The 25,177-nt window shown below is 51.4% G+C and overlaps 1 protein-coding gene across 5 annotated transcripts in view; it reads right to left on the minus strand.

Moving 5' to 3' along the window:
• Positions 1 to 25,177, minus strand: part of KCNMB2 (potassium calcium-activated channel subfamily M regulatory beta subunit 2) — a 163,743-nt gene that overhangs the window by 56,177 nt on the left and 82,389 nt on the right. Inside the window, exon 2 of one of the 5 annotated variants that reach the window (XM_074591428.1) lies at positions 80 to 920. The exons of 3 other annotated variants lie outside the window; for them this stretch is intronic. In XM_074591428.1, coding sequence (XP_074447529.1) covers positions 80 to 153 — 74 coding nt within the window. In that variant the 5' untranslated portion in view covers positions 154 to 920. Of the gene's footprint in view, positions 1 to 79; positions 1,055 to 25,177 lie in introns of those variants that run through there. One more of the 5 variants, XM_074591426.1, reaches the window with a different exon arrangement.

Consider the following 25,177-nt stretch of genomic DNA (forward strand, 5'->3'; position numbering starts at 1 on the left):
TGTCTATGCTCTTGGCACCGTCCCCATCCCAAATGCCTCGGCGCATCCCGCAGCATCCCCCGGTAAGGGTGAGGTTTACCTTAGCAGCAGTGGAGCAGCAGAGCCCAAAATGGAGATCTCAATGGGATCTGACAGGGAGATTTTCCCTCTCATCTACATACTTCTGTAGTTTCCACCTTTGGGAAAACAGCCTCTCTATAAGCAGGAGGCTTCCATATATCTTGTCTCTTGATGTCTCCAAATATTTCTCATTGCTCTCGCAGTTCCCAGGCCGTTTTAATTACTTTGTGTTTTTTAAACAGAGGCGAAGCACCAGTGTTCAGTAATTATTCAGAAACGAGCAGCCAGAAGGAAGCGGGTGTGAGGACCCTCTGAAGAAAGTCAGCCCGAGAAAGCTGAGCTTTCTCTCTCCAAACTTTATGCCACGAAGCTCCTTCTTATCCCCACCTTGATGAAAACCCCTCTTCCCATCCGCGCTGCCTGGGCTCCTCTGGGGCATGGTGGCCATCCCCGCGAGGGCAGGATGCTTGGCGCAGGCTCGGTCCCTTCGCTGTCACTTGGCAAAATTCCTCCCTCTCACCTGCTCCTCGGAGGGAAAACTGCAGGAGTCGGGCAGGAAAGCGGGGCTGGGGCGATCCTGCTGTTGTGCTGAGCCCACGGACGGGCAACCTTTACTTTCCGAAACGCTGGGGCTGCGCGGAAGCACGCGTGTGGCTCTTTCTCCGGCTCGACCCTGCGGACCCTTCCCCATGCCGGTGTGAAATCAGGAGCTTCCCAGCCTTTCCCTCGGTCACCTCCATGGGACCACTTTGTCCTTGGGTGGTATTTGCTTTTTCCGAGTCAGGAGCGTGCTGGGGAGACGCTCCCGTTCATCTCAGGCTGCTGGCTGATTCCCTGCGCTCCACGCTCGCTATTTGCTCCTGTGGCAAAAATAAAAGCCGCTTTTGCTGGCACGGTCCACAGTTGGTTGCGATCGGTTCTTTTTACTCCCCCTGTTTAAAATGTAAGGTCTCGCGAATTAAGAAGCTACAGCCTGTCTAGATTTTTTTTTTATACCAGTCAGTCTCTGATTCATCAGAGAATCTCCTTGGTAACTAGCTGTTCCTCTCTGATGATTTGTTACAAAAAAGCTCTCCTAATTTAAAGATAAAATACAGCGAAAGCAGAGAGAGGAGCGACACCATATAGGTACCTTATACAGGAACATATGCCTTGCGTGCGTGCGGCTGTACCGGCTGTTTTCTGATGTGTGTGGGAAGCAGCGTCTCCGAGAAACAGTGTGGTAGCACCCCCGGGGTGGGAAACGTGCCCCGTCTCTGCTGGAAATCCTTTTTGCAACCCCCCTCTGCAAGGTAAATAATCCCGCAGGAGAAGATGGTGTTGGCGCCTAACGAGGGGGCTCAGCGGTTCATGCTTTAATAAGCCAAATTTCTGGCCTCGTGTGTGGCCGATGACCAGTTACAAAGATTCGGAGAGGGGGTGACCTCCTGCAGGACCGTGCCTGGTTTGATGCTGCCTCGTAGCACCCCCGCTCTGGTAACGAGCCCCCGCTACCTGACCCCCCCAGGCGTGTGCCCAGCCAAGCTCTGCGGCCACTCCAGGCGGAGGGAAGGTGCTCAATGAAGAGTTGGTTTGTTTTGGTGTTTTTTTTTTTTTCTTTTATCCCGGAACCAATGTTGCTGGGAAAGTTAAAGCTTCGCTTCGTGTTTGAAACCGCTGGTAATTGTGTTCCAAAAGTCAACGTAAGCGGAGAGTTTGCCCCGCGAATGCCCGAGCTCCGCGGTGAGGCTGCCTGGGGTCACGGGGCGGGGGGGACGAGGCAACGGTACGGGGCTGGAGATGAGCGTTCATCCTGTGTGTCCCGAGCACCCGCCGCCACAAAGCTCCCCCTCCCCGTGCGCCCCGCGGGACGGTGCTGCCGTGCGGGGGCTCTCCGTGATGCTGGGCCCACCGGGATAGCGAAGGGGACGGACAGACAGACAGACAACCCTAAACAACTACACCGGAGCTGCTTTTTGTTTGTTTTTTTTTCACCGGATAAATTAGGAATCAAAAATCATTCCTAGATTTCTCATGCAAAACCCTCCCAGCAGCCTCTGGACGGTGACAGAGGGAGGATGGAGAGTGGGGCAGGTCCACAGCCGAGAGCGGGCAAGTCGCCTTCCTCTCCGTGTGTCCTCCCATGGCACTAATTCCTCTGAATAAATACAACAAATGGCAACAACCTGCCAGATCCGTGAGGTGTCTTTTATCCCTGCAAGAGGCTTTGGAGCTCACCGTTAAAGCTTTCCCACCCCCGGGGAGGCCCCCGGCAGGTGGAGGAAGGCTCCGCGGGCAGCTCCGGCAGCAGGGCTATCGCACGCTGCAAGTGTCGGAGATGTGGGACGAAGTTTGCGTTCCCATAAGGTGTTGTGGCATCGTTAATATCTGGGCAGGAGAGACCCAGGATCGTGTACTCTGCCTGGGGGGGCCTGATCCAGCCCCGCTCAGATCCAGACCAGTGGTTTCGGGGTGTTTAAATCTTAGTAGGCGAAAGCTGGGGTGTGAAGGTGCTGCCCCACCAGCAAAGCCTACAGTGCCCAAACCTCCATTTAGCAAGTATTACAGGCGATGATGAACTGGTTCTGGTAAATGAGGGTTAAGAAAATGAAGCTCATTTTTTGCTGCAGTTGACCCATGCCAGGAACAGGAACTCATTCTGGATAAGGGATGGGTTTTTAGAAAAATCAAAGTTGTGATAAGTGAGGCCTTGACTCTCCCCCCCCCACCCCAACTCCATCGGGGATAAAAGGGGAGGGAGATGGTGGTCCATCCTGCTCCCACTGTGGGTGCTGAGCTGTGGGAGGGTGGGCAAGTGCGTCCCGGCTGTGGCCACCGCTCGCTGGGTGCTACTGTGTCAGGCCCAAAGGGAAATACAAGGGGAAGCCTCTCCTCCGCCCCGTCCCTGCCTTTTAGTTTTATTTCTGAAGGTTGAAAGAAAGAGCAAAGCTTTCGCTGCTGTCAGATCTCTGTCTCTTTGTGGGAGGGAAGCGGGGAAGCAGACGGAGCCCCTGATGGGAGGGATGTCTGTGGGGCACGTCCCGGCTGGCTTCGTCTCCAGGATCCCTGGATGGAGGGAAGGATGGAGGGAGGTCAGGTCCAACGGCTCTGGTGCCTGCTGTTGGGGTCTTGAATAGCCGCTGCCGTTCTGCCACCATGGTGTGGCTGAAGCCACCAGGCTGGGGAAAACAGGCTCATTTTTGTTGTGTCCAGGGGTAGCAGGAGCTGCATCTCCCCCAAACAGAGCGTCAGGGTAGAGCCTGGGTGCCGTGTCCCACCACACCACCCTCCCGGAGCAGGGGATGCTCCCTTGGAGCCCCTCCTGCCCCGTGGGGGCAGTGGGCAGACGTGAAGCCGGAGTGACTACCCTTGCCGAAGCTCTGGAGCAGCCAGCGGGGCAGATCTCAATTTTTACGTTTTACATTTTAATCGCACCGTTGTGACTCGGAGCTTGGCGCGGGGAGAAGTGGAAAAGCATCAAAAACCTGTGCGTTCCTCGCCCCGCAGCTGGTGCCCGCAGACAGCATCTCCTCGGCTGGATTATTGCCTGCCTCGCGTGGTTTTGCTTACAAATTCATATTTTTATATACATAAAAAAAGAGCTTCCGTACAGTGTTTTGCTGTTCCTATCTCCTTTGCAATGTGTTTCTATTTCGGGAACGGGAGCAAAGGTGGCTGCAGATATTTATAGCCGGGGAAGGTGCCTGGATCCAGGCACCCGCAGCCTGGGCTGGGCACGGGGCTGCCGTCAGAGGTGGGGTTTTTTGGTTGCATTTCTGTGTTTTTTCCGTTTTATTTCAATTGCTGGTCTAATCCTGAATCAGATTCAAACTTAAAGGAATGCCAGTGGCAGTAGAAAAAAAAAAAAAAAAAAGGGGAAAAAAAAAAAAAGGAAATATATGCACAGCCTTGGCAAGTATATTTTTATGAATTGGATCTCTTGAGATGAAAGCTTCATTACCGAGAAACAATAAGCCCGCTACACTTTCAGTAGTACAAATGGGTTTCATTTGTATTAGGAAGATACAAGCTTATTATTTTTAGTCTGTTCCTGTAGCACCAGGAATGTTTAATGTGATAATCAATGTAATTGAGGAACTGAAAGTACAGAAAATTGCCACGCTCGCGGGGGTGACAACGGCTGTGACCGAAGCGCTGCTGGAAGAGCTGGGGGACGGGTACGGTGTGGGGAAAACCAGACTCGGATCCCCAGTGTGGGTGATCCCGGGTCACACCGGGGTCCGTGGGAGGGCACCAGGGGCCAGGCAGGGTCATAGAACCACAGACTGTGTCGGGTTGGAAGGGACCTCTCAAGGCCATCTAGTCCCACCCCCCTGCAGCGAGCAGGGACATCTTCAACTAGATCAGGTTGCTCAGAGCCTCATCAAACCTGGCCTTGAATGTCTCCAGGGATGGGGCCTCCACCCCCTCTCTGGGCAACCTGGGCCAGTGTCTCACCACCCTCAGCGTAAAGAACTTCTTCCTGATGTCTCATCTAAACCTGCCCTGCTCTAGTTTAAACCATCGCCCCTCGTCCTATCGCTACATGCCCTTGCAAACAGCCCCTCCCCAGCTTTTCTGTAGGCCCCCTTCGAGTGCTGGGGGGGGTACTTGGGGTCTGGTGGGAAGAAGGACATCCAGGAACAAGCCCGGCTGCTGAATTTGGCAGCGACATTTGTTTGAGCACGTCTTTACTGTGTGTTTGCAAACCTTGATACGTTCACAATGTGACCAGTTTGGCTTCTCCCCCCTGCCCCCCACCCCAAGAAATAGCAAAAGGCACACTTTTGACACCAAACCCCTCCTGCCCAATTCCCAGCTCCTCCTCCTGAGTACAGGGCTGCTAAAACTTTTCCATGAAGTGCTTCAGAGCCATTAGCATGGACAAAACGTGGCGTTTCCCTTCCAGCCTGCTGCCGGGAAACTGCGGAGCCCACCACAAATATTCTCAGCCGGAATCCCGTGGGAAGCATGAGCAGCAAACTCACCGGAGGACCCCGCCAGCTATAGGTGGGTCACCTATGGTGCGTTGGCCACTGCTTGCTGGAGCCTCCTCTCTGGCTTTGGGGAGCTGCTGGTTGCCACATACCAAATCCAACCTCTCCTCTACCTCCAGGCATTTTCACTGCTAATTTTAGTCCCTCCAGGACACAATGGGGTGGGCTGTTTGTTTGCTGGTGATTTACTGTGTGTGTTAGTGGGTAAGAAGCCGTGGCAGGGAGGAGGGCTGGCTCATGGCTCCTTTAGGGCAATGGAGCTGGTGAGGGGTCTGGAGCACAAGTCCTGTGAGGAGCGGCTGAGGGAGCTGGGGGTGTTCAGCCTGGAGAAGAGGAGGCTGAGGGGAGACCTTCTCGCTCTCTACAGCTCCCTGAAAGGAGGGGGTAGCTGGGGGGGGTCGGGCTCTTCTCCCAAGGAACAGGCGATGGGACAAGAGGAAACGGCCTCAAGTTGCACTAGGGGAGGGTGAGGAAGGATATTAGGAAAAATTTCTTCACCAAAAGGGTTATCAAGCATTGGACCAGGCTGCCCAGGGCAGTGGTGGAATCACCATCCCTGGAGGTATTTAAAAGACGGGTAGACGTTGCGCTTAGAGATATAGTTTAGCAGTGGTTTTGTCAGAGTCAGGTTGATGGTTGGACTCGATGATCTGAAAGGTCCCTTCCAACCCAGGCGATTCTACGCCTGGCTGCTGCCCCTGGGACAAAGAGGTTGCATGTGGGGCACTGGGCTGCCCTCCCAGCTGCTGGACATCATCCTGGGCAGCGATGGGTGAGAAGGAACGTCTGGGATCCAGGGGAGATGGAATATATTCTAGATGCAGCCTCCGAAGCTGCTAAATTCAGAGCAAGCCTGAAAGAAAGGGCAAGCTTGCAAGGCTGCCGTCAGCTTTGTTTTCAGCCCTCTCTGTTTTCATTTGTTTCACTTAGAGGGGGGGAAATCCTCCCTGTTAGAAAAGTTGCCTTGTTCTACCGGTGTTCTAACAAATCACGGCTTTAGAGACACAAAGCTGAGTGGTGTCCTCCTCTCTGGGGAGCTCCCATCCCACGTCGCAGCCGGTGCCCAGCGCTGCCCCATGGGATGGGGCTTTCTCCCTCTGCTCGTCGTGCACAGACCATGGGATGGGGCTTTCTCCCTCTGCCCGTCGTGCACAGACCGTGGGATGGGGCTTTCTCCTTCTGCCCGTCGTGCACAGACCGTGGGATGGGGCTTTCTCCCTCTGCCCGTCGTGCACAGACCATGGGATGGGGCTTTCTCCCTCTGCCCGTCGTGCACAGACCGTGGGATGGGGCTTTCTCCCTCTGCCCGTCGTGCACAGACCGTGGGATGGGGCTTTCTCCCTCTGCCCGTCGTGCACAGACCATGGGATGGGGCTTTCTCCCTCTGCCCGTCGTGCACAGACAAGGACAGAGCAGCCGGGTTTGACCATTAAACAAACTCCCTTTGGCACACGCAATCGGTTACGCCACGGGTTCCGTATCAGCCTCCCGCAATCAGAGGGTACTTCGCTGGGGGGAGCGACCGAAGGGTAGGGCTGCGGCGTTCACGCTCCCGATGCAATCGCTTACATTACAAAGCAATTATCAGGGTTTAAAATTCCACTAGCGTTTCGAAGGTGCGTATGCCTTGTGGGGGGGTGGGGTGTTCCATTATGCAGAGATTTTTATTGTACCTACTCGCCTAATAACTTTACCGTTTTAAACACGCCGAGGTGTTTTAGAAACCTGTTTGTGATCTTTGTTGAAAAATAAAGGCAATCCCGCCAGCTCCTTGCAGAATATTTGCTCGGTCACAAGCTGCTCCTAAGGCCTGATTTGGGTTTTGAGGAAGTTTATTGAGGTGAAAAAAACCCCATATGGTGTTTCCTCCTCCTTTTCTTTAAATTTTTTTTTTTTTTTTTTTTTTTTCTCGGCAGCAACATCCTTCAGCCAGGGCAGAGCCCTTCGGCGCTGCCTCTGTCACTGCGGAACCATCAGCTTCTCCCTCTCCGCCCAACCCCTCCGGGAGCAGCGGCCGCTCTTGCAGTAAATTTTCACCCCAAATAACACATACGTCACTCCGGCCGCCCGTCCCCGCTGCTGCGCAGACAGGCTGGCCGAGGGGGCGGGAAGGGCGAACTTTCTCCGTCGGCTGCTAACGAGCAAATTTGACGCTGGTCTTTTGAGGTGGTGCGGCATTTTTGGGGGACGAGGAGCTGGGACAGGGCTGCGGGCGGCTCCGGTCCAGCCCAGAAGGGCCAAGAACTGAACTGGGACCTACTGGAGGAGATAATTCAGACAACCCTTATTGCTTAGCAAGGGAGGGACTTTCTGCAGAGAAGGCGATGTCCAGACCTGACCATTCAACACCTCCCCGGTTCCCTTTCATCAGACTTATTATCACACAACCGTTAATCACGTGCAAAATGCATATGAAACAGCGTAATTTCCATAGTAACCATAACCATCACCTGCCTACGTAGGGATTCAAAGGCCAGATTGACGCATGCTTGACAGTACCACGTACATATGTGTCCTCGCACAAAGCATATACACATCTGGCAGCCAGAGTTTTACTTCTGGGGTTCCACTCCTCATAAGCACTTAAAAAACCTTGATTACTCATGCGTAATACCTTAGCGCTAGACACATGCTGCTGTAATGTCTTTAAGGCTGTGTGGCATGCTATTTGCAATCCCTTTTATGAACAATACTACAAAACACTTGCTGCTAAATCTGGCTGTCAGCAAGCAAATGCCGGGAAACAAAATGATTATTATTACTATTATTTGCACCCTTCCAAAATCCATTAATTTGCTTGTTGCGGCGTTAGGTAATGAACGCTCCTGCAGCAAGGTCACAATTCCGTTTTACATCAAATAACTATCTTTCCTCATGTATGATACATGAAGCATATTTCTTGCTTAGGGCATAATGTTTTATTAAAATTATTTTCCTTTGTTCTTTCTTACAGATTGTCTATTATGACTCTAAAGATTGCCGGCATGACATCTCTTTTTAAATTCAATGCATAATTATATAAACCAGAAACTCATCCGATGCTACGTTAAGAAACCTCGCGTCATTTTCTTTGAACGGGGGGACGCGCTGCTATTATTTACCAGACAGCATGGATTTAGCCAAGCTTTGTGGAATTTCGCAGCCCCTGACACACGTATCAGACACACGCAGAGCGATGATGGAAACAACATGAAAGCGCACTGCTCGCCTCGAGCCAAAAAGACTAATGGAAGTAGTAAAAATAGTAAAGATAGGAAAGCAAGGACTACCGAAATAAATATCTGAGGCGGGCCGTTGCAGGAAAGGTTCACTGCAGCTGCAGACGTGCCTCGCCGAGTGTCAGCCTGGGTTAATTTGCAAGGTGACAGATGTCTTGGGAACGGGCAAATGCTGAGGAAAAGAGCTGGTGTCCCTGGGCCAGGTCTGCTCATGGAGCCGAGCCGCTCGGGTGTCCTTGGAGCATCACTGATTTACCGCAGCTGTGGCTTTGGCGCTTGTGTTTAAGGATGATTATACAATCCTACACCTTTGGGTTTTTCAGTCTTTGGTAATGCAAAAAGCCTCGACCCCCTCCTGGCAGCAGAAATACAGTTCTGGCTGACTGACCCTCTACTGCTGGCTCTGCTTCGTCCACCTCAGCTGGTCCTGTCTCACCTCGGGCTCTTCCTTTGAGCCCAATTTTCCCTTGATTGGCCGTAACCGCCCCTTGCTGGGCTTCTCAGTGCTCCTGCCAGCCACCGTGCCCAGGTGTCTCTGGTTCCACCAGAGCTACTCCTAAATACCCACCCGTGCTGCCCTGAGAAGTGGCTTCACCATCTCCACGCTGTGGCTGGAGGAGCCTCAAGGATGTCCACAACTGCTGTAGCATCCACTGCACGAGGACAGAGCATCAAAGTGGTTCCCCACACCCTAAACCTGACTGGATTTGCAGGAGGTAAGTGCTGGTGTTACCGTTTTGTAGATAGAAAACCTCTACTGGGTTTAAGGATAAGGTACATGTTGTGTTTGGCTCAAGGTCACAGTGCGTACCTTGGAAATCACCTGATAAACCCTTCGTGCTCAGCAAAGGACGCGCTTTGGGCTGCGATCTCCTGCAATGAAAGCTGAGATAGGTTCCTCCTCTTTCGTTCTAGTCCAGCTGTATATTTTGCTCACACGTAATAATTGGGAAATCATTAACTTTGCCTTCTGATATATGTTTTTCATTTCTTTATTCATAATGAGTTCATTGCTACGGCGGCAGGAGTGAAATATTTGATACTACTGGAATTTCTTTGCAATTCAGCATTAATTAATGTCCACTTCTTACCCAGAGCTAACAATAACGTGCCTAATCTTTCAGAGGCCGTTGCGGGAAATTCATTATTCCTTTCTAGCAGGGAAAAAAGTGAGATTTGTGTTTTGGCTTTTTGTTTAAAACTGTCTTTTAAGGATTTTGGAAGTGTCGGCAGAGAGTCGATGGTTGCGCCCTTGTTGTCCGACTCTGCGCCATGTAATTGGGATTCCAGTCAATCTACTCGCCTTGTCGCTTCACGTTTGCCAGTCGGGGCAGGGATGGACACCTCATTTCCACCGAAACCACGATAAAATTTTTGTATAGAACACCAGGTCTGTCAGCCCTTATTTCTCTTCTTCCGGCAGAGTTCTAGTTAAATGCGCCGTGTCACTCGCCCCCGCCGAGACTCTTTGCCTCCCCTCGTGTGGGATGGACTTGCGGGTCCGTACGGTGTTTTTCCTCACCTCTCCATTGCAATAACAATCTACTGCAAGTTTTGTCGGTTTTTGGCTCTCTGAAGGATTCGACATGCAATTTAGCAAAACTGGCCATCCGGTGCTAAAAATATGACACCGAACCCAAGCTGCTATTTGTCTGTACTGCCAGACCTGCCTTAATACCCTCTCCGGGTTACACCTGTTTCTTCAGGGGTCAAAGGGGATGGATTTACTGTCTGAAACAGGGATTTTCAGCACACCTCGCTGCCGCTTTGGGTGCGCGGTGTGCGCGCACACCCCCTCAGTCCTGCCCGGGGGTCGGGGAATCCCAGCCTGCGGCTCTCGGTACGGACTGGGGAGCAGCCAGCTTGGGGTTCGTGGCTTATAAATGTTGTGCAGCCCTTTGCATTTAATGGTCTCCCTAGGTCAGCAGCAGGATTAGGTAGACTTCAGGCCTTCAGGACCATACCGAATGCCGCTGGTGAGGACTGAAGGAGTAACCTGCTGCCAGAAGTCAAAGGCTGCTGCGTTCTCTCCTCCTGACCCTCTAAAGTGTGGTGCAGCGTGTCCCTTCAAGGTAGACGGAGAGCTGAGAACTTCACTAATGCACCGAGCTGCACACAAATTTAAACGAGAGATGCTGCCTGCTTCTCCGCGAGCCCTGTAGGGCCGCGCAGGAGTGGGGTGATGGTGCGTGGCAAACTTGGGAATTTCTGGGTGGCCTTGCTGCTGAAAGCTCCGTCTTGCCGCACCAGGGGATATGCCTGAACTTGGGCATGAAGTCTTTAACTTTTGCTGTTCTTATGCTGCTGAGTGAGCAGCTGTGGAAACCAACGGTTCGCTCTCAGGTGCAATTTGCTGCTGGGTTTTTTAGAGGCAGGAATTTTGGTGATCTGTGCAGGGACCTATGTGGGGACTAGACCCTCCTCTCCAAGGCCATGTGGGAGGTGGAAACCCACCTTCTCTGTATGTCCTGGATTCCCCTGCCTGGATGGGGCCGCCTGGGCTCTGAGCAGCGTGTCAGGCACAGCCTGGGCAGCGAGAATTGTCCCGGTGGCTCCGACCCCTCTCCAAAGGGCCCAGGTGAAATATTGCTACCTGCTGGCACGCATATTACAGGGGCTTGAACTGGTTTCGTGTAATAAGCCCCTTTTGTCCTAAAAAAATCCCCTAGCTAAACCGTTTCCCATCACTGGAGAAAGGGCGTGATTTTGCAGGAGGGCGCTAAGGGAGTTTATGGGCTTCACTGTCCCCCTCTCCTGCTGGCACCGTGCTGTCCTCCCTTAGCGGCTCCGTGGCTCCTTGGACCCAGCTTAAAGAACAGGAGAGGGCCGTGGTGAGACCATCAACGATGCCAGCGTCGGGGCAGATTGTAGGAGGTGGGGGACTTGTGGCAGAGTTCAAAGCTGTCCCTGGCTGGAGTCTGTTCCTGCCTGAACCTCATAATTTTGCATGGACAAAGGGGCCTCTCTTGGACCCCCCTGGATCAGGCAATGGAGAGAATCGGCTGCCTCCCAGCCGGCGTGAAGGCAGGGTGGGTCGCTCGTCTGCTGCGCGGTGCTTCATGTCACAGCTCACACTCTGTGTGCTTGGGACGGCATTCCTAAGGGCTCCTGTCATGGCCGGGTCAGAAATGACCTGTGCCCAAGCACCGCCTGTGGATGGCACAGCCTCGTGGCATGGAGACCATTCTGGAAGGGACCTGCTTCTCATCCTGTCCCCTCGGCGAGCCCCGACGCCTCGCTGCGTGCGTCATAGGCATCGCAGCTTGAGCAGCGGCCTTTGCTGGCTGGGATAGATGCAGCTGGGGAATCCCCCGTCCCAACAAGAGCCATCTCATTGCTGCTTTCCCGCTTTCCAGCCCTGCTTTGCTCCAGGTCGGAGCTTGCCCAGTGCTTGTGCAAAGCCAAAGCCTGGGGAAGTCGCAGGTTGGGAGCTTGGAGGCACTTTGAGCGTTTTTGTGCCGGGGACGTCTGGGGCATCTCCCCGCTCCGCCCCGGGAGAGCAAAGGGGGCAAACTGCTCCTTTCATACCTCCGCACCGTCACGTCGGAAAGACAATTGGAAGTGACCGTTATTGCCATTTCCCATCCTCGCCCACCAGGGCTTGGCAGGGGGAGGGCACTCGCTGTCAGAGCCCAGCCTGCCATCCCCTGACCCGGCAGCTTCGGTGGGAAAACTCGGAGGGAGGGATGCTGGATCCTGCTCCATCCCGCTTCAATAACTTTCCATTAGTAATGTCTCTTGCTTTTCTTTTTGTGTCTAATTTGGAACATGTGTAGCTTTTGGTCAAGAAAAATGAACAATGAAGAACACTAATTACTGCACCCTGAGGGCAATGGTACCAGTCTGCCCATACTGCAGCTAATTTATTGGGATTTAGGGGGGGGCTGAATGCAAACTCCAGGGGTAACACAAGCACTTTAGTAGCATACCATCTCGCTTACAGACATGCACCGCAGAAAAAACCCTACTTTAAACCTTCCCCTTTGCTACGCCCGCTGACAAATGTAGCCCTGTTTTCATATAATGATGTTTTTCCAAAGCTGCCGTTCCATCTGTCCGTGCTGAATTCATATACAGAAGTTTATATGAAGAAATGAATCACTAAAACTCCTACTGAATCTGGTTATCAGAGAGGCCTTTCTAATAAAGCTAATATACATCAGCAGAGCTGGCAGGATTTTTACTGGGGCAATTTTTCACTGAGTCCAGAGTAGATCATCTTTGATAAATCTTGTCAGTGCTGTCACTCTTGGTCTTAATGGCGTGAATTTTGCCATTTGCTCGCAAAACAGCAGAGACATTCAGTGGCTTGTGGCTTTTGGCATCGTGCTCAAGTGTTCTCCAGCCTTGGCCGTCTTTTGCTAATCTCTCTATTGCTAATTCACTAACTTTTTTATAATGTAAGAGAGGCTCCCGCCATGCACCTCTTAACCTCTGCTGTTCAGCCCCTTATGATGGATGCTGCCCGCTGTTGCTGCAGGGTGCGACCAATGCTGCCGTTTACCTGTCTGCAGTGTCAGAGAAGCGTAGATGGAGTTAAAACTTAGTTCTTAGAGCACCTGTACGGTTGTTTTTTTACCTTTCCCTTTCAAAACCTTTTGAATCAGACTTCCTCTCTGGCGTTCACAGCCAGTTTGTAGCTCTGGACCAAACCGAAGTCTTAGAGATAAACCAGGCTCTGTATTATTTTTTTTTTTTGCGCACGGTCCGGGATGGCAAGTTCATTCATAACGGGGGATGCTGCTGCTTGCTGAGCTGCCGCCAGCGAGTTGTGTATCTCCTGAGCATCGCAGCCTGTCTCATCGAGACACCCACAGCCTGAGGCAGCGCGTCCGCGGCTGCGACGTTTGCTTGCTATCATGATGACAATGACCTTGTTTCCCCAGCTGGGCCTGAAACTGCCGCTGTGTAACGCAGGGTGCGCGCCCTGCAACGGGGACAAGCAGGGAATTTGGAAAGGGCTCGCCTGCGCCTGGCACCCGGGGCTAGTGCTCGCGTCCCCTCCTTGCCGTGGGCTGCGCTGGACCAGTGGATACCAGTCCCACTGGGTCAGCCTTGTGGTAGCAAGTGGTGGGAGGTTTTTTCTATGTTTTTTTTTTTTCTTTTAAAGTATGTATTGCTGATCTTACACGTCAACAAACTCTGGTGTCTGCAGCAGAGACGGTATCTTAATGAGGTGGTTAGCGACTGTGGAGATCTCCGCAGAAACAGGAAAATGGGTAAATGCCATACGGTTTAGCGCGACCTGTGTATGAGCTTCATCTAATACTGACCTTGCAAGAAGTCCTTGGGTGATGTGAACTGGCTCTTATTGCTAGCAGAGAAAATAAAGTTGAAGCAGTTTATACCAGCTGAGCACCTGGTCATTATATCTAATGTTGTAAAAGCTGCTGTGGAAGCACAGGCTAAAATGGCTATTCATCTTTGATCCCTCAGCAATACGCGAGTCTCTAGTAATCTCTAAGATTAGGGCTATAGAGAGCTCAAATTTTACTTACAGCCTGCTAAACCCTGTTTACAACATGCCTCAGTTCAGAGAGGAAAGTGCTGCACGTGCAGGATGGCGTGGGTCTCCCCTCCTTCACCCTTCTTTTGGGCTTTTAAGTGCGTGTAGGTGGCCTTGAAGCGCCTTGAAAGCCTGACTTTGTGGTGCTGTGGGTGCTCCCAGCTGAAGGTCAGCACCTGGTACCTGCAGGGGAGGCAGCGGAGCTGGGGAGGGGGTACCACCCAGTCACCCCATTGCCCGCCCTCAGGGAGCAGAGATGGAGCCAGGCTGGCTTGGAGAGACGATGTAAAACCGACCTAGAGGAATATACCGTCCTGCGAGACCAGGGTTAGGGGCTTCCCTGTCATCTGGCTGGGTGGTGAGAGGCGCTTTGTGTTTCCAGGTGGCTTTAATTATACCTCCTCCGCAGGGGAGGGCGTAAAACACAACTGCACAAATAAACCAAACGATTGAGCTGGTAGGAGGCACAGTCGCAGGCTCTCAATTTCCAAACCAACACACATCCCAGCTGCTGTTTGTAGGTGCCCTGTGTATAAATTACGTGTCTTATAAAAAGCTATTAATGAGAACCATGAGAAAGGCCAAAGCAGAAAGCCACTGAGGCCAGGAGCCACCTTGACTTTGGGTGTCTTGGGCCAAGCCTGAGGTTGCTCCCCAGCTTCGGCGGGGTGACAGTGGCTCTGCTCTGGGGGAGGAACGTGCCTGACCATCAAGAGAGAAGGAGGTTCGGGCTGCAAAGCGAAACAGGGCTGGGTTTAGCGGTTTGCTTGCAAGAGACTTGTTCTTTGAGAGTCCACCCTGGTCTCGTATATGATAGTGGAAAAGGATGGATATGGTAAAGGTGGTAGTGCTTCAGTGACGGATGGAAAACTACTTTCTCCTCTCTCGACTCATAGTAGTAACGCCATGTATCTGTTCAGAAATTTCTTAGGAAGCTATTCGCATCACTCCCGCGATACTCGGTACCCCGGGTACATCAGAGACTGCAGGAAACATTTACTCTGTCTTGCTTGCCCTTCTCCCAACAATGCACACGCATAAAAGAGGATTTGGAAATGTTTTGTGCCTCTTGATTGACAATAGAAATCTTTGCTTTGAGTTTTGGCAAAAGGTTCATCGTCCCCAGAATGTTTTTTAGTTAACTCTCATTTCATTTGCATGACTAAACAGTGGTTCTGCATCGCTTCATCACAAAAGATTTGCTGAGCTCCAAATGTGTTTCATTGCTGGAAAAGAAAAATCCAGCAGTAAATCGAGCTTCTGTGTATGGTTCTATTGCTTTACACTAGAAATCTCAATAGCAACAATTCCTTTTATCCCTTCAAATGTAGCCTTGGGCAATAAGAACTGGTGAGGCTTCAAGCCCCAGAAGATTCTGGGTGTGGATGGTGGAAACAACGAGAGATGCCTTCGTTTAAGAAATAATCCTGGTTACTGTCAGGGCAATAATGTGAAACACTGATGATTCACTGCTGGAACTTGCTACCACATCAAATGTATTGCCATGAATTATTTAGCAAATCTAATTGAATGTTAATTTTGCTAGTGCAGATAAGTAGCCATTGAGCTTAGGCCGAAAAAAATCAATTTATATGTCATAGTTACGATATCCCTTAGAACATTCTTGGGATGATGCACAGTGCTGCCAGCTTTACGCTGTGTTTTCATGCCCTTCTGTTGGTGCTAATTTGGCCTGGGATGTCCAACAGCCCTGAGATCTCTGAAATCTTACACGCAGGAGGATGTAAATCTCCCTGGGCTCTCCAGGGTGGGGGGACATCTGGGACGCTTTGTCCTTTCTGGAGCATTTACACCATTTTTAGGCAGCGTGACAGAAACACCCAGTTCACCAAGGAGCGCAGGAGGGCTTGGGTTGGCTCCCCACAGCTGGCAGGACTCACAGCAGAGCTGCCATGGATCTGCTGAGCCATGGTGGAAGCCAGCCGGGATGTAACACGGCTGGAAAGTGGCTCTGCAACGGAAACTAGGAAACAGCGTAAAGAGGTTGTTGTAGACTAAGAAACCTAGATTCTGTCTATCGAGGTCAACATCATCTACTGGGGATTAGGCAGGATCAAGTAATTAATGAAAAGGATAATTTATACCAGTTTTTTAATCCCTGCAGAGAGAGTAGATGACACACTTCTGCTGTCGATCCTATATGGTTTGGGTTTTTTTTTTTGTGAAGAAGTGCAGGGAGGGGAAGGATGGGCCACAGGCTGCAGAAGCTGTCACTAACGCATCCTGAGTGCTCTTCTCTGGCCCAGCCACCCCTCTTCCTTGCCGGGATTTGGAATGCCAAAATCAATGCCTGTTCTGGCAGCCTCGCTGCGAGGGCACGCCAGCTCCCTCCGAGTCCCCGAGAGCACGGAGGAGCGCAGCCTGTGCCTGCTCCAGCACACCACTGCCATGCCACGGGGATGACGGCGATGCTGCCCAGTCAACTGCGTGCTGGAATTATTCCTGGAGATGGCATCGTGAGTGACACAAGCCTCCCTTGCTGTAGTTCAATAATTTGAAAGTAGCAGAAAAAGCAGCATCCTTTGGGGGATGCCCAAACTACGTGGTTGGGCCAAACTGGCTCCATGGCCCACAAAACCCAAGCATTTGCAAGGGCACTGGTGTGTGATGGGGCTGGAGCTGCGGAAAGGGCTCAATTCTGAATAAGCTGATATCCCTGTTCCTGCTTTTTCTTGTCGGTTGTGAGTAGGAGCATGGGAGGATGTGTCTTTCTCTTAGGTTACACATCCGAATGACGAAAAAAATAGTTGCAGTCAAAGATAAATCGACCACCCAAGGTTTATTTACTGCAAAATTGTCCACGTGGCCCATGAACAAGTGGATTTACGACCTTGTGAAAGCTGCCTCACGCCAGGCGGGCGTGCAGGTCTTCGCAAACCACAGCTCCGTTTGACATCCCCAGCACTAGGGTTGAATGAGCTCGGTGGAATTTTTCTGTCTCGAGGTACTCAAACTCTTCACAAAAATGGCCTTAATCAGAGGATAGTTCTGTCTGCAGACAGGAGGCGGCTAACGATTTCTGAAACTGTCACTCTCTCTGTTTCAAAGCTCATAAGATGCTGTTTCAATGCTCTCAAAATGAAACTCTTGGACTCTGTTTTGAGTTAGTTTTCCAGTGTAAAAATGTCCCTTGATTTAAAAAACGCTAGATTTTAAAATATTTAAAGTAGGCTTGAAATGAAATGTGGGATTTATTATTTAAACGAATGCTGTCCTTTTCAGATCAACTGCAACTAAATTTTTCCTCTCTGACCTGCTTTGTCCGTCAGACTGGGAACTCCATTATGTGTCCATCTCTAGAAGAGCTGTTAGATACTCAGCGAGTGGAAACGCTCATCTCCTAAAATGGGTGCTCCTTCTGCCACAGCCCAACCTGGACCGTGAGATGGTGGGGCGCGCTGCCCGGTTGGCCACAGTGGGAGTTTGCCGCAGGGAATCCCCCGCTGGGTTTTGGGGTGCAGAGGTGCGATGTTTGGGACACAACTGCATCGCTCTGCCCGACGTAGCAGCTTCGATGCCGCAGAAGCAGAGCCCGAGCGCTCTGATGCCTGCGGTTTCCGTATGGGTACCAAAGGTCGGTTCCCGCAACGCTCTCGCTTTTATTGCTAAAACGTGACGCTCCAAATTACTCGACTGCAGCATCTGGAGCTACTTAGCCGTGTGCGAGAGCGTGGTCCTGGGTGCGCACCGCAGGGCTATGTCTCGCCCTGCTCTGCGGGCTGTCCCCGCTGCTGCTCTCCTGGTCCCCGGGTACAAGGGTGTCCACCCACCCCCTCCAGCCATCTGTTGTGGGCAACCTTAGTGCTAAACTACAGGTGATGTAGCTGTGGAAACGAGTGATTTCCTTGGCGCGCGTGCTCCCGCTCTGGCTGGAGGCTGGCAGCGCTGGGGCAGGAGCTGGGCTGCAGCCCTGTGCCGGAGCTGCAGGGCTCAGGGGGGAGCGGGGTGCTGCCCGTGGGGCATGGGGGTGCCGCCGTGGGGATGCGGAGCTCAGCTGGGGCTGAAAGCCGTTTAAACTGCTCTGGCCTTCAAGGAGACGTGGTCAGATTTGGAGGCAGCTTTGGCCCTGCTAGGAGACGTTTTGGTGGGCTTTCCTCCCTCCTCCCATACCCTTTTTTGCACAACATGGGACGTCCCATCTCCCCTGCTGTATATGTATATATATTGCCTCTTCTAAAGCTTTCCTGGAGGTTTGAATTTCGCTTTGCCTCTGATAACAGAGAAATGGTGCCCTCGCACCCTTTGAAATCAGTGTCCGAAATACAAAAGCAGCATATTTGATTGCGCTGGGTTTGGCCTCTGCTGGGCAGCTCTTAGTCCCTCTGCTGCGGCCGCTTGCTCAGAAATAATGATATCAGGTTAACATAACCAAAGTGGAAACGGCTCCTAAAACACTGGTAGAGATAAAGCAGCATAATCAGATGCAACATGCCCGTTTTTTCCAGCACACAGGAAGAGGTGTGATAGATGGTCACCCCGGCAAAGGCAGATAAGAAATGCCTTGAGGTAAAGGGAAGAAAATAGGAAGCTATTTCCCGCTGCCTGTTTGTAATAGTTTGTAGAGCTCTACAAATTAAATTCTGTATTATTTTTAACCTGCATTATCGTCAGACTATAGCATTTGGGAGCATTTATGATTCAGAACAGGTTTCATATGCACCCTTTTTTGTCTTTTATGTCACTTTATAGCTGTGTGACACACCGCTGAGGCTGCAGCCAGGTGAGGAGGCCTCCAACGGGGCTGTGGTGAGCTATGGAAAACACAATGGGATCTTTTCCTTTGGAGGTGGATTTCCATTTCAAACGTTTCTCCAGCAAGACAAGCCCTTTCCTCCACTGTCCTTTTCACTTTATCCACCTCGGATTGAGCTTGAGTCCTGGGGAGCTTCATGTTCCCAGCAAGACATTATGCATCATTACGACCTGGCTCCTCTAAAGCCTTGTGTGTACATTTTACGCCTTATACCAGAGTAGTCCCGCTCCTATGGCACTAACCGCGTGTGTGCAGGTCCGAGGGGTGGTGGTGCAGGCGTTTCCCGAGGAGGGAGGAAGGTTTGCTCCCTGCCTGCGGGTTGCGCTCCCCGTGAGCATCGTGCCCAGCCCGGGCTGGGGGGCGGCTGCTGCTGCTGCGCGCGTAGGCTTGAGCGGAGGCAGCAAACAGAGCCCCACAAGCACTGTCCTGGGTCAGCAGTGGCTGTTCGACCTACTGCTTGGCTCTCTTTCTGCCTGGCAATTTGTCCTGCCCCCTTCCCCATTTGGAGAAGGTGTGAATTTTGTTGTGGGAATAACCCCAGGAGACAAACCGATCCAAGCGCTGGGGATTTAAAGAGGGTGAATTGGCCTTACGAGCCTGTTACTGCGCTTCCTTGTCTAGGACCTTCTTTACAGACGAACAGGGCAGTCAGAGGCGCGTTCACTTTGCTCTTGCTGTGTTTTGTGTGGTGAAGTACTGACTCGGAGCGGACGGCGGTAAAGCTAATGTCGAAGTGAGAAGAGTAGACCTCGAGAGCATAAAACACGAGCGGGTCAAAAGCTTTGGGAGTTGCACGCGGTCATCCAAAAGCAGAATAAAGCGCAGAGCTTTTGCCAGCTGGAGTGGGAAGCGGCATGTGTTAAATACGCAAGGAGTGGTTGGGAGAAAGGCCAAATTCAGCAGTGGGCTGTCAGCGGCTGATGCCTGGGCCCTCGTGCCACAGGGGAGTAGCCACACCGTTGTTGGTGGCCCTGGGGATGAGTAGTTTCCTTCAGTCCCGCATGGAAGGAAGAAATTCTTTGCTGTGAGGGTGGTGAGCCCCTGGCCCAGGTTGCCCAGAGAAGCTGTGGCTGCCCCATCCCTGGAGGGGTTCAAGGCCAGGTTGGACGGGGCTTGGAGCAACCTGGGCTGGTGGGAGGTGTCTCTGCCCAGGGCAGGGGGTGGCACTGGGTGGGCTTTAAGGTCCCTTCCAACCCAAACCATTCTATGAAGGAGGGCAATGGTACAGAGTGTCTCACCTCCAGGATGCTTTGCAGGCAGGAATCCCACCCCGCCAAGCTCCCCTGGGGCTTCGCTGTCACCTGTGCGTGAAGCTGAAGGCCCCGAAGAGACTTAAAAAGCACCACCCCCATCCCCAAAATGCGCATTTAAATCTGTTTTATTTCTCTCCATTGTGTTCCCCGAGCCTACCCTCCTCTGATAGCGTGGGTATGGGAGGCAGACTTTACCTTGAGGTAACCGTAATGGTTATTGAGCTGTACGCCGAGTGCCTTTGCCCCCATTAACGGCACAAAGAGCGTAACGCAGCTTAGCCGCCCCGCTGTTATAACTGATTGAGCAAGGCAATGACGTTTTGACTGGCAAAGGGGCCCTCTTGGGATGCGATTTAAAGGGTTACCAGTGAAAGGAGGAGGGATGGGTCCCATAAAAGCGAGGGCACAGTTGGGTTGAGTCCTTTGCACCTTCCATTAGCGCGGTATGGTACAGCAGAAATGCTGACGTGACTGAATAGCCTGTGCCTGCTTCACAGCTGGCTGGGGAAGGCGATTTTTTTTCCTGCACATCTGGAATTCACTGACCCCCTCCTGGCAGCTGCTCTGGCCCTTGGTCTTGCCCACCCTCTTGATACTACGGGGCCTTTTTCTCTGCTGAAAGCCCTGCAACTTGGAGCAGGAAAGTGGTGAGCTGGGGTGGAAATTCCCTTGCATGGCTGGGGGAACTGCTCGGTGGTGGAGACCAAGATGGAGAGGCAACAGGGAGCAGGGAAGGCTCTCCTGGGCTCGCCTGGAGGGGGAGGACAAGCGGCCAGAGTCCAGGGGGGGTAGAAAGGAGAAGAGTTAGAGAAGAAGGGGCAAGAAGCTGCAAGTGTAGCCTCCCTCCCTGGTTTCATAGATCTGTGGCAGATTAGGATTGTCCTGAAGAGCTGATGTGGAGCTGGAGCTCCAGGAAATCGATCCGCAGGAGTTTGTGCATCGATCTGTTTGGAAGCATTAACCTGAGGAATTTCTCCACCTACGCTTGTTTTCATTTGGGTGCACGTTCTCAGGGATTGATTTTCCTAAGATCTGGGCATTGAATTAGATGTTTTTCTGGATGCAGTGGTTCAACCTCGGCTTTTGTAAGGAGGCATCAGCTGGGATTTCGCCTAATTTGCCTTTGTTATTGAGATTCACCAACAGTAAGCAGTAGGTCTGTGGCTGCGTTTTCCTCATCGGCCCTTGAAAGGGCAGAGTGCTCTTTTATCTGGAAGGCTTAACTGTGTTTTCACCCAAGTGCTGCAGAAAAAGGGGGGCCAAACCCAGCTGCCGCCGTGCAACAGGGTTGTGTGGTATGATGTGGGGCTGAATTCCCACCCAACACAACAGGGTGCCCTCTTGACAGGTAAAGAAGACAAAGACACTAAAGTGCTGTCTTTCCTTAGGAAAAGCAATGTGTATAGATACACATGATGTACACGTAAATATATATATGTGTGTGTATGTATATTTTTCTTCCCAAATTGCTTTGTTGTCCTCTGGACATAGAGGAATGAGGGTGGAGCCTTAAATAAAGTGAAAGCCGGGTGGCCCTAGGCTGTGCAATTCTGGTGAAAACCATTTTTTGGGAGAGAAGGAAGTCACGGGATATACCAGAGGCCCCAGGAGAGGTTCTCCCACTACATCTGCTTGATGATGGTGCTGCCCATCTTCCAGCTGATCTTGTTTGGGTGCCATCACACCTGCCCCTCGCTATGGCTCTCTGCAAGTGCCAAGTCCCTGTAGTGAAAGGAGTGGGTATCTGTGCCCAAATTGCTAAAACGGGCGTTAATACAGTCTTGCTTCCCCTGTCTTTACCTCCCCGAGGGCTCTTTGCACGCTCCTGCTCACCACGTGTCACTTAGCCCTGGTGGTCCCAGGATGGACTGCCCTGAATCACAGGGGGACTGCTCAAAAACCAGCTGAAAATGGAGCCATGGAGCATTTACAGAAATAAAAGAAGAGTAGCTTTGTCCTCTGTAGGCTTGGCACCTCTTTCCCTTCAACCCGTGAAGAGCTGGACAGGCAGGGGCTGAGGTGGAGTGAGGTGAAGCACGATTCATTTGGGCGGTATTTTGTATGCAGGGTCTGAGCTCCGGCACACTGTGCTACCAAAAGCTGATAACAAACAGATATGAAACACCTTTGAAATGTTAACTTATCCCGAAAAGCCTATTTCTTGAATAGTTCTGAGCAACACAAAGCTTCACCCTCGACAATCTGCTCCCTTCTCTCTATTTTAATAAGCAAGAAGCATAGCATATGGCTGCAAAGGACGCGACAAATATTTTCGCATTCACACAGCTCAGGAAAGAAGGGATGTTGCAAAACTTCAAGAAAACACAGTTTCAAAGAACAGGGATGAACAGAAAGAAGAGAAAGCCGGGAGCGGGGAGGTCTCGGGCAGGAGTGTGTCAGTCCCTCTCAGTTCTATGGCCCCATCTTCTCCCTACGGGCTGCACGTGGCTGTGCCCTTCCAGGGGATGTTTTCTTTTTGACCTGCACGGCAAGAGAAAGCCAGAAGACCAGCTTTCTGTCACGCCGGGCTCCGTTTAACGCGATACGCGCTTGCTCTCCCCAGCCGCGTTTCCCCTGCGCTCCTTCTGAAGCCGGGGTTCGCTGCCGAGCTCCCCGTGTGGGTACACTGTGACCCACTTCAGTTCAAGTGAACTAGGTTAGCGAAAGCGGTGGAAAATGTAGGTCTCTTGCTATTTCGCCTGGCTTTAAGCGAAATCCGTTGGAGGCAGAAGACCAGTCCCTCGGCTGACGTGAGGCAATGTAACTCCTTTGACTTTGATGGCGACTCGCCTCTTTCTTCCAGCTGCCGATCTCGCCCGGCATCTGGCGCAGCCTGCCCTGCGTGGTGTTCATTTTAACAGCCTGATAAAACTGTTGTTCTCCGGGGGAGGCGACGGCTGGTAGCTGTGTGTTTAGCGAAAAGCGGCACCCTTACAGATTCCATAAGTATTTGCTTCAAAGATGTAAACAGCGCATTACCCAATTAAAGGAGCGTCCTTAATAATTTATCGGGCAATTAAAGTGCTCATTTGCCCTTTATCCCAGAGAGTTCCACCAATGATATATAACCTGAACCTAAGTTAAAATGCTATAATAAATGAACAGTGATGCGATGTATCAAACCTAATGAGAACATTAAGGCAATCAAGGGTGGTTTGTCGAGAACGGAGGATATAACGCAGTTAGTGGAGCTAACTTAATTTCTGGAAATACCACTGCTCTTGAGGAATGGGGCATGGCGGGGGGACGTCTGGGGAAGGAATCTCGGTAATACGTTCCGGGGAAAAAGTACCTGTTACAAAGTTAGAGATGGGAAAGGTCTGTCTCCCCTGTTGTTACTAATAAGCCTCTGGAGAACGTCATGAGACAGGGAAATGAGCAACTGAACGAGAGGGATTACAGCAGAAGCGGCATTCCAGCTTCGCTCTGACGGCCTGTCGCAGCACAGCATCGCTTCATGCTCGTGGAACGAGAAACGCAAAAGCAAAGGGGGGAAAAAACCTCCAACAAATGCTTTTGTTACTAATTCTGGCCTGGGTTTTTTTTGTTTGGTTCTTTTTTTTGTTTGTTTGGATGGTTTTTTTTTTTAAATGACTCACGGTTTGGAGTCTAATTCACGCTAGGCTGTAATTAGATTCGGACAGTTCATTTCCCTTTTGAAAATCTCAGTCACTACTGCAAAAATGCCAGATCCTCGGCGGTACCAAATCTCCTGCCGGTGCCGTTACCTCTGCTGCTGGGAGCTGCTTCTGGCCGTATTTTGGGGTGTGAGCGTGCACCCACAGGCGTGTAGGTAATGTAACGATACGGTTGGGATGTGTTGAACTCTGGACGAAGGAGGGATGACGGTTCCATCCTCCCATGTTTAAATAGTATGTTGCGGTGGGGGGATGATTAAGGGACGTTATTGCTGCTTTTGAAGAACTGTTCTTGAGGCATTCAGTCCTAGATATGAAAAAGGATGGGGCGGAGGTGAATGGAGGTATGAAAATGATGGTCCTACAGTTCCCCTTTCTGAGCCCTGAGGTTCAAATACGCGATTTGCTTTAAAGGGAAAAACTCAGATGAGACTTGTTCCTGGACCGGGGTTTGAGATGGGCTTCGCAAATATTCACGGCTACTTGGACTGTGGGCCTGGATGGGGCACGCTTTGGAAACAGTTTCCTGCAAGAGTGCTTTTGGTTGGCTGTATCTTTGATTTTTTTTATTATGACACCCATTATCTGCCAGTTTAGGAAAGAACTACCCTGTTCAAGGGACTATTCCGTGCTTGCTAGTTTATTTGTCAGCCTTTACAGACCTGTACGATACCTATGGAAACTAAGGTTGTTAATGCCGGAGTCTTAGCACAGCGTCTTACACCACTTAGCACAGCGTCTTACACCAAAAGAAGCCGACGGGCCAAAAGGCATGTTGTGGAGTCCACCGCACGCAGCAAGGACGAGAAGGACACGGGCTCTGTTCCTGCCTCAGTTACCGACTTGCTCCCGAATCTTGGATGCTTTGCGCTATTATTATTTTTCCTTTGCTTATTTGGTCTCTTGTGGACTCTTTGGAGAAGGAGCAGCTGCTTGCTGCGGGATTGCGTGGCGCCTAGCGCTGTTGCTATATGGCAGCTCGTAACAATAGCAGGGAGGGCTATTGGATAGTGAGCTTTATATTAACTAATTTGGAGCGGATTATATGGACTAGAACAGTGTAATTGAATGCAGGGCTTATCTTTTCCCCACCACCTGCAGTATACATTAACTCCATTTATTTATATTGCCACGCTTTCTCCTTCATGCGCCGCAAAGGAGAGTCAGCCTCCTGTTACGAACTCCCCAAAGACTTTTGGGGCTCGGATCTGCTTCTTTGCTAGGTATCAGAAAGCTTCTGTGGTCGTCGCTAGTCTCTGGGAGGAGCTACTTTCCAGAGGTACGCGCGGCTCTGCCATCCCAGCCTGCAGAGCAGCATCCCTGCTGCTGCACTGCGCTCCCTGCCCTCCCTGGAGTCACGGCCCGGGGGGAGCTGGACACTCCTTAGCAACCCCCTGCCCTAGTTTAAAGAATAACCGCATCTATAAGGATAAAATCTTTTTGGTTTGTCAGGTCGCTTCAGAATCGACTATTTCACTGGACAAAATTTAAGGACAAAAGAATAGAGGTAAACGGAAGCACGAGCCACAAAAACAACAGCAAAATGTGCTTTTAATGCGATTCTTTAGACAAATAACTGTTTGTTGGTTTAACTCTGCCGGCTTTTAGTTCTCTGTTGTAGGTTGAAGCCGGCATCTCCCTCTCAGCCTCAGAAAGGCTCACAGAAAAAGCAGTATCCCCCTTTCTGCCGTTTGGAGCCTGCGTGTCCTTGTCTCTCCCTCTCGCCTTCTGCACCGGGTTCCCTTCTTTTTG

The sequence above is a fragment of the Larus michahellis genome, chromosome 6, assembly GCF_964199755.1.
Source record: "Larus michahellis chromosome 6, bLarMic1.1, whole genome shotgun sequence".
Lineage (NCBI taxonomy): Eukaryota > Metazoa > Chordata > Aves > Charadriiformes > Laridae > Larus > Larus michahellis.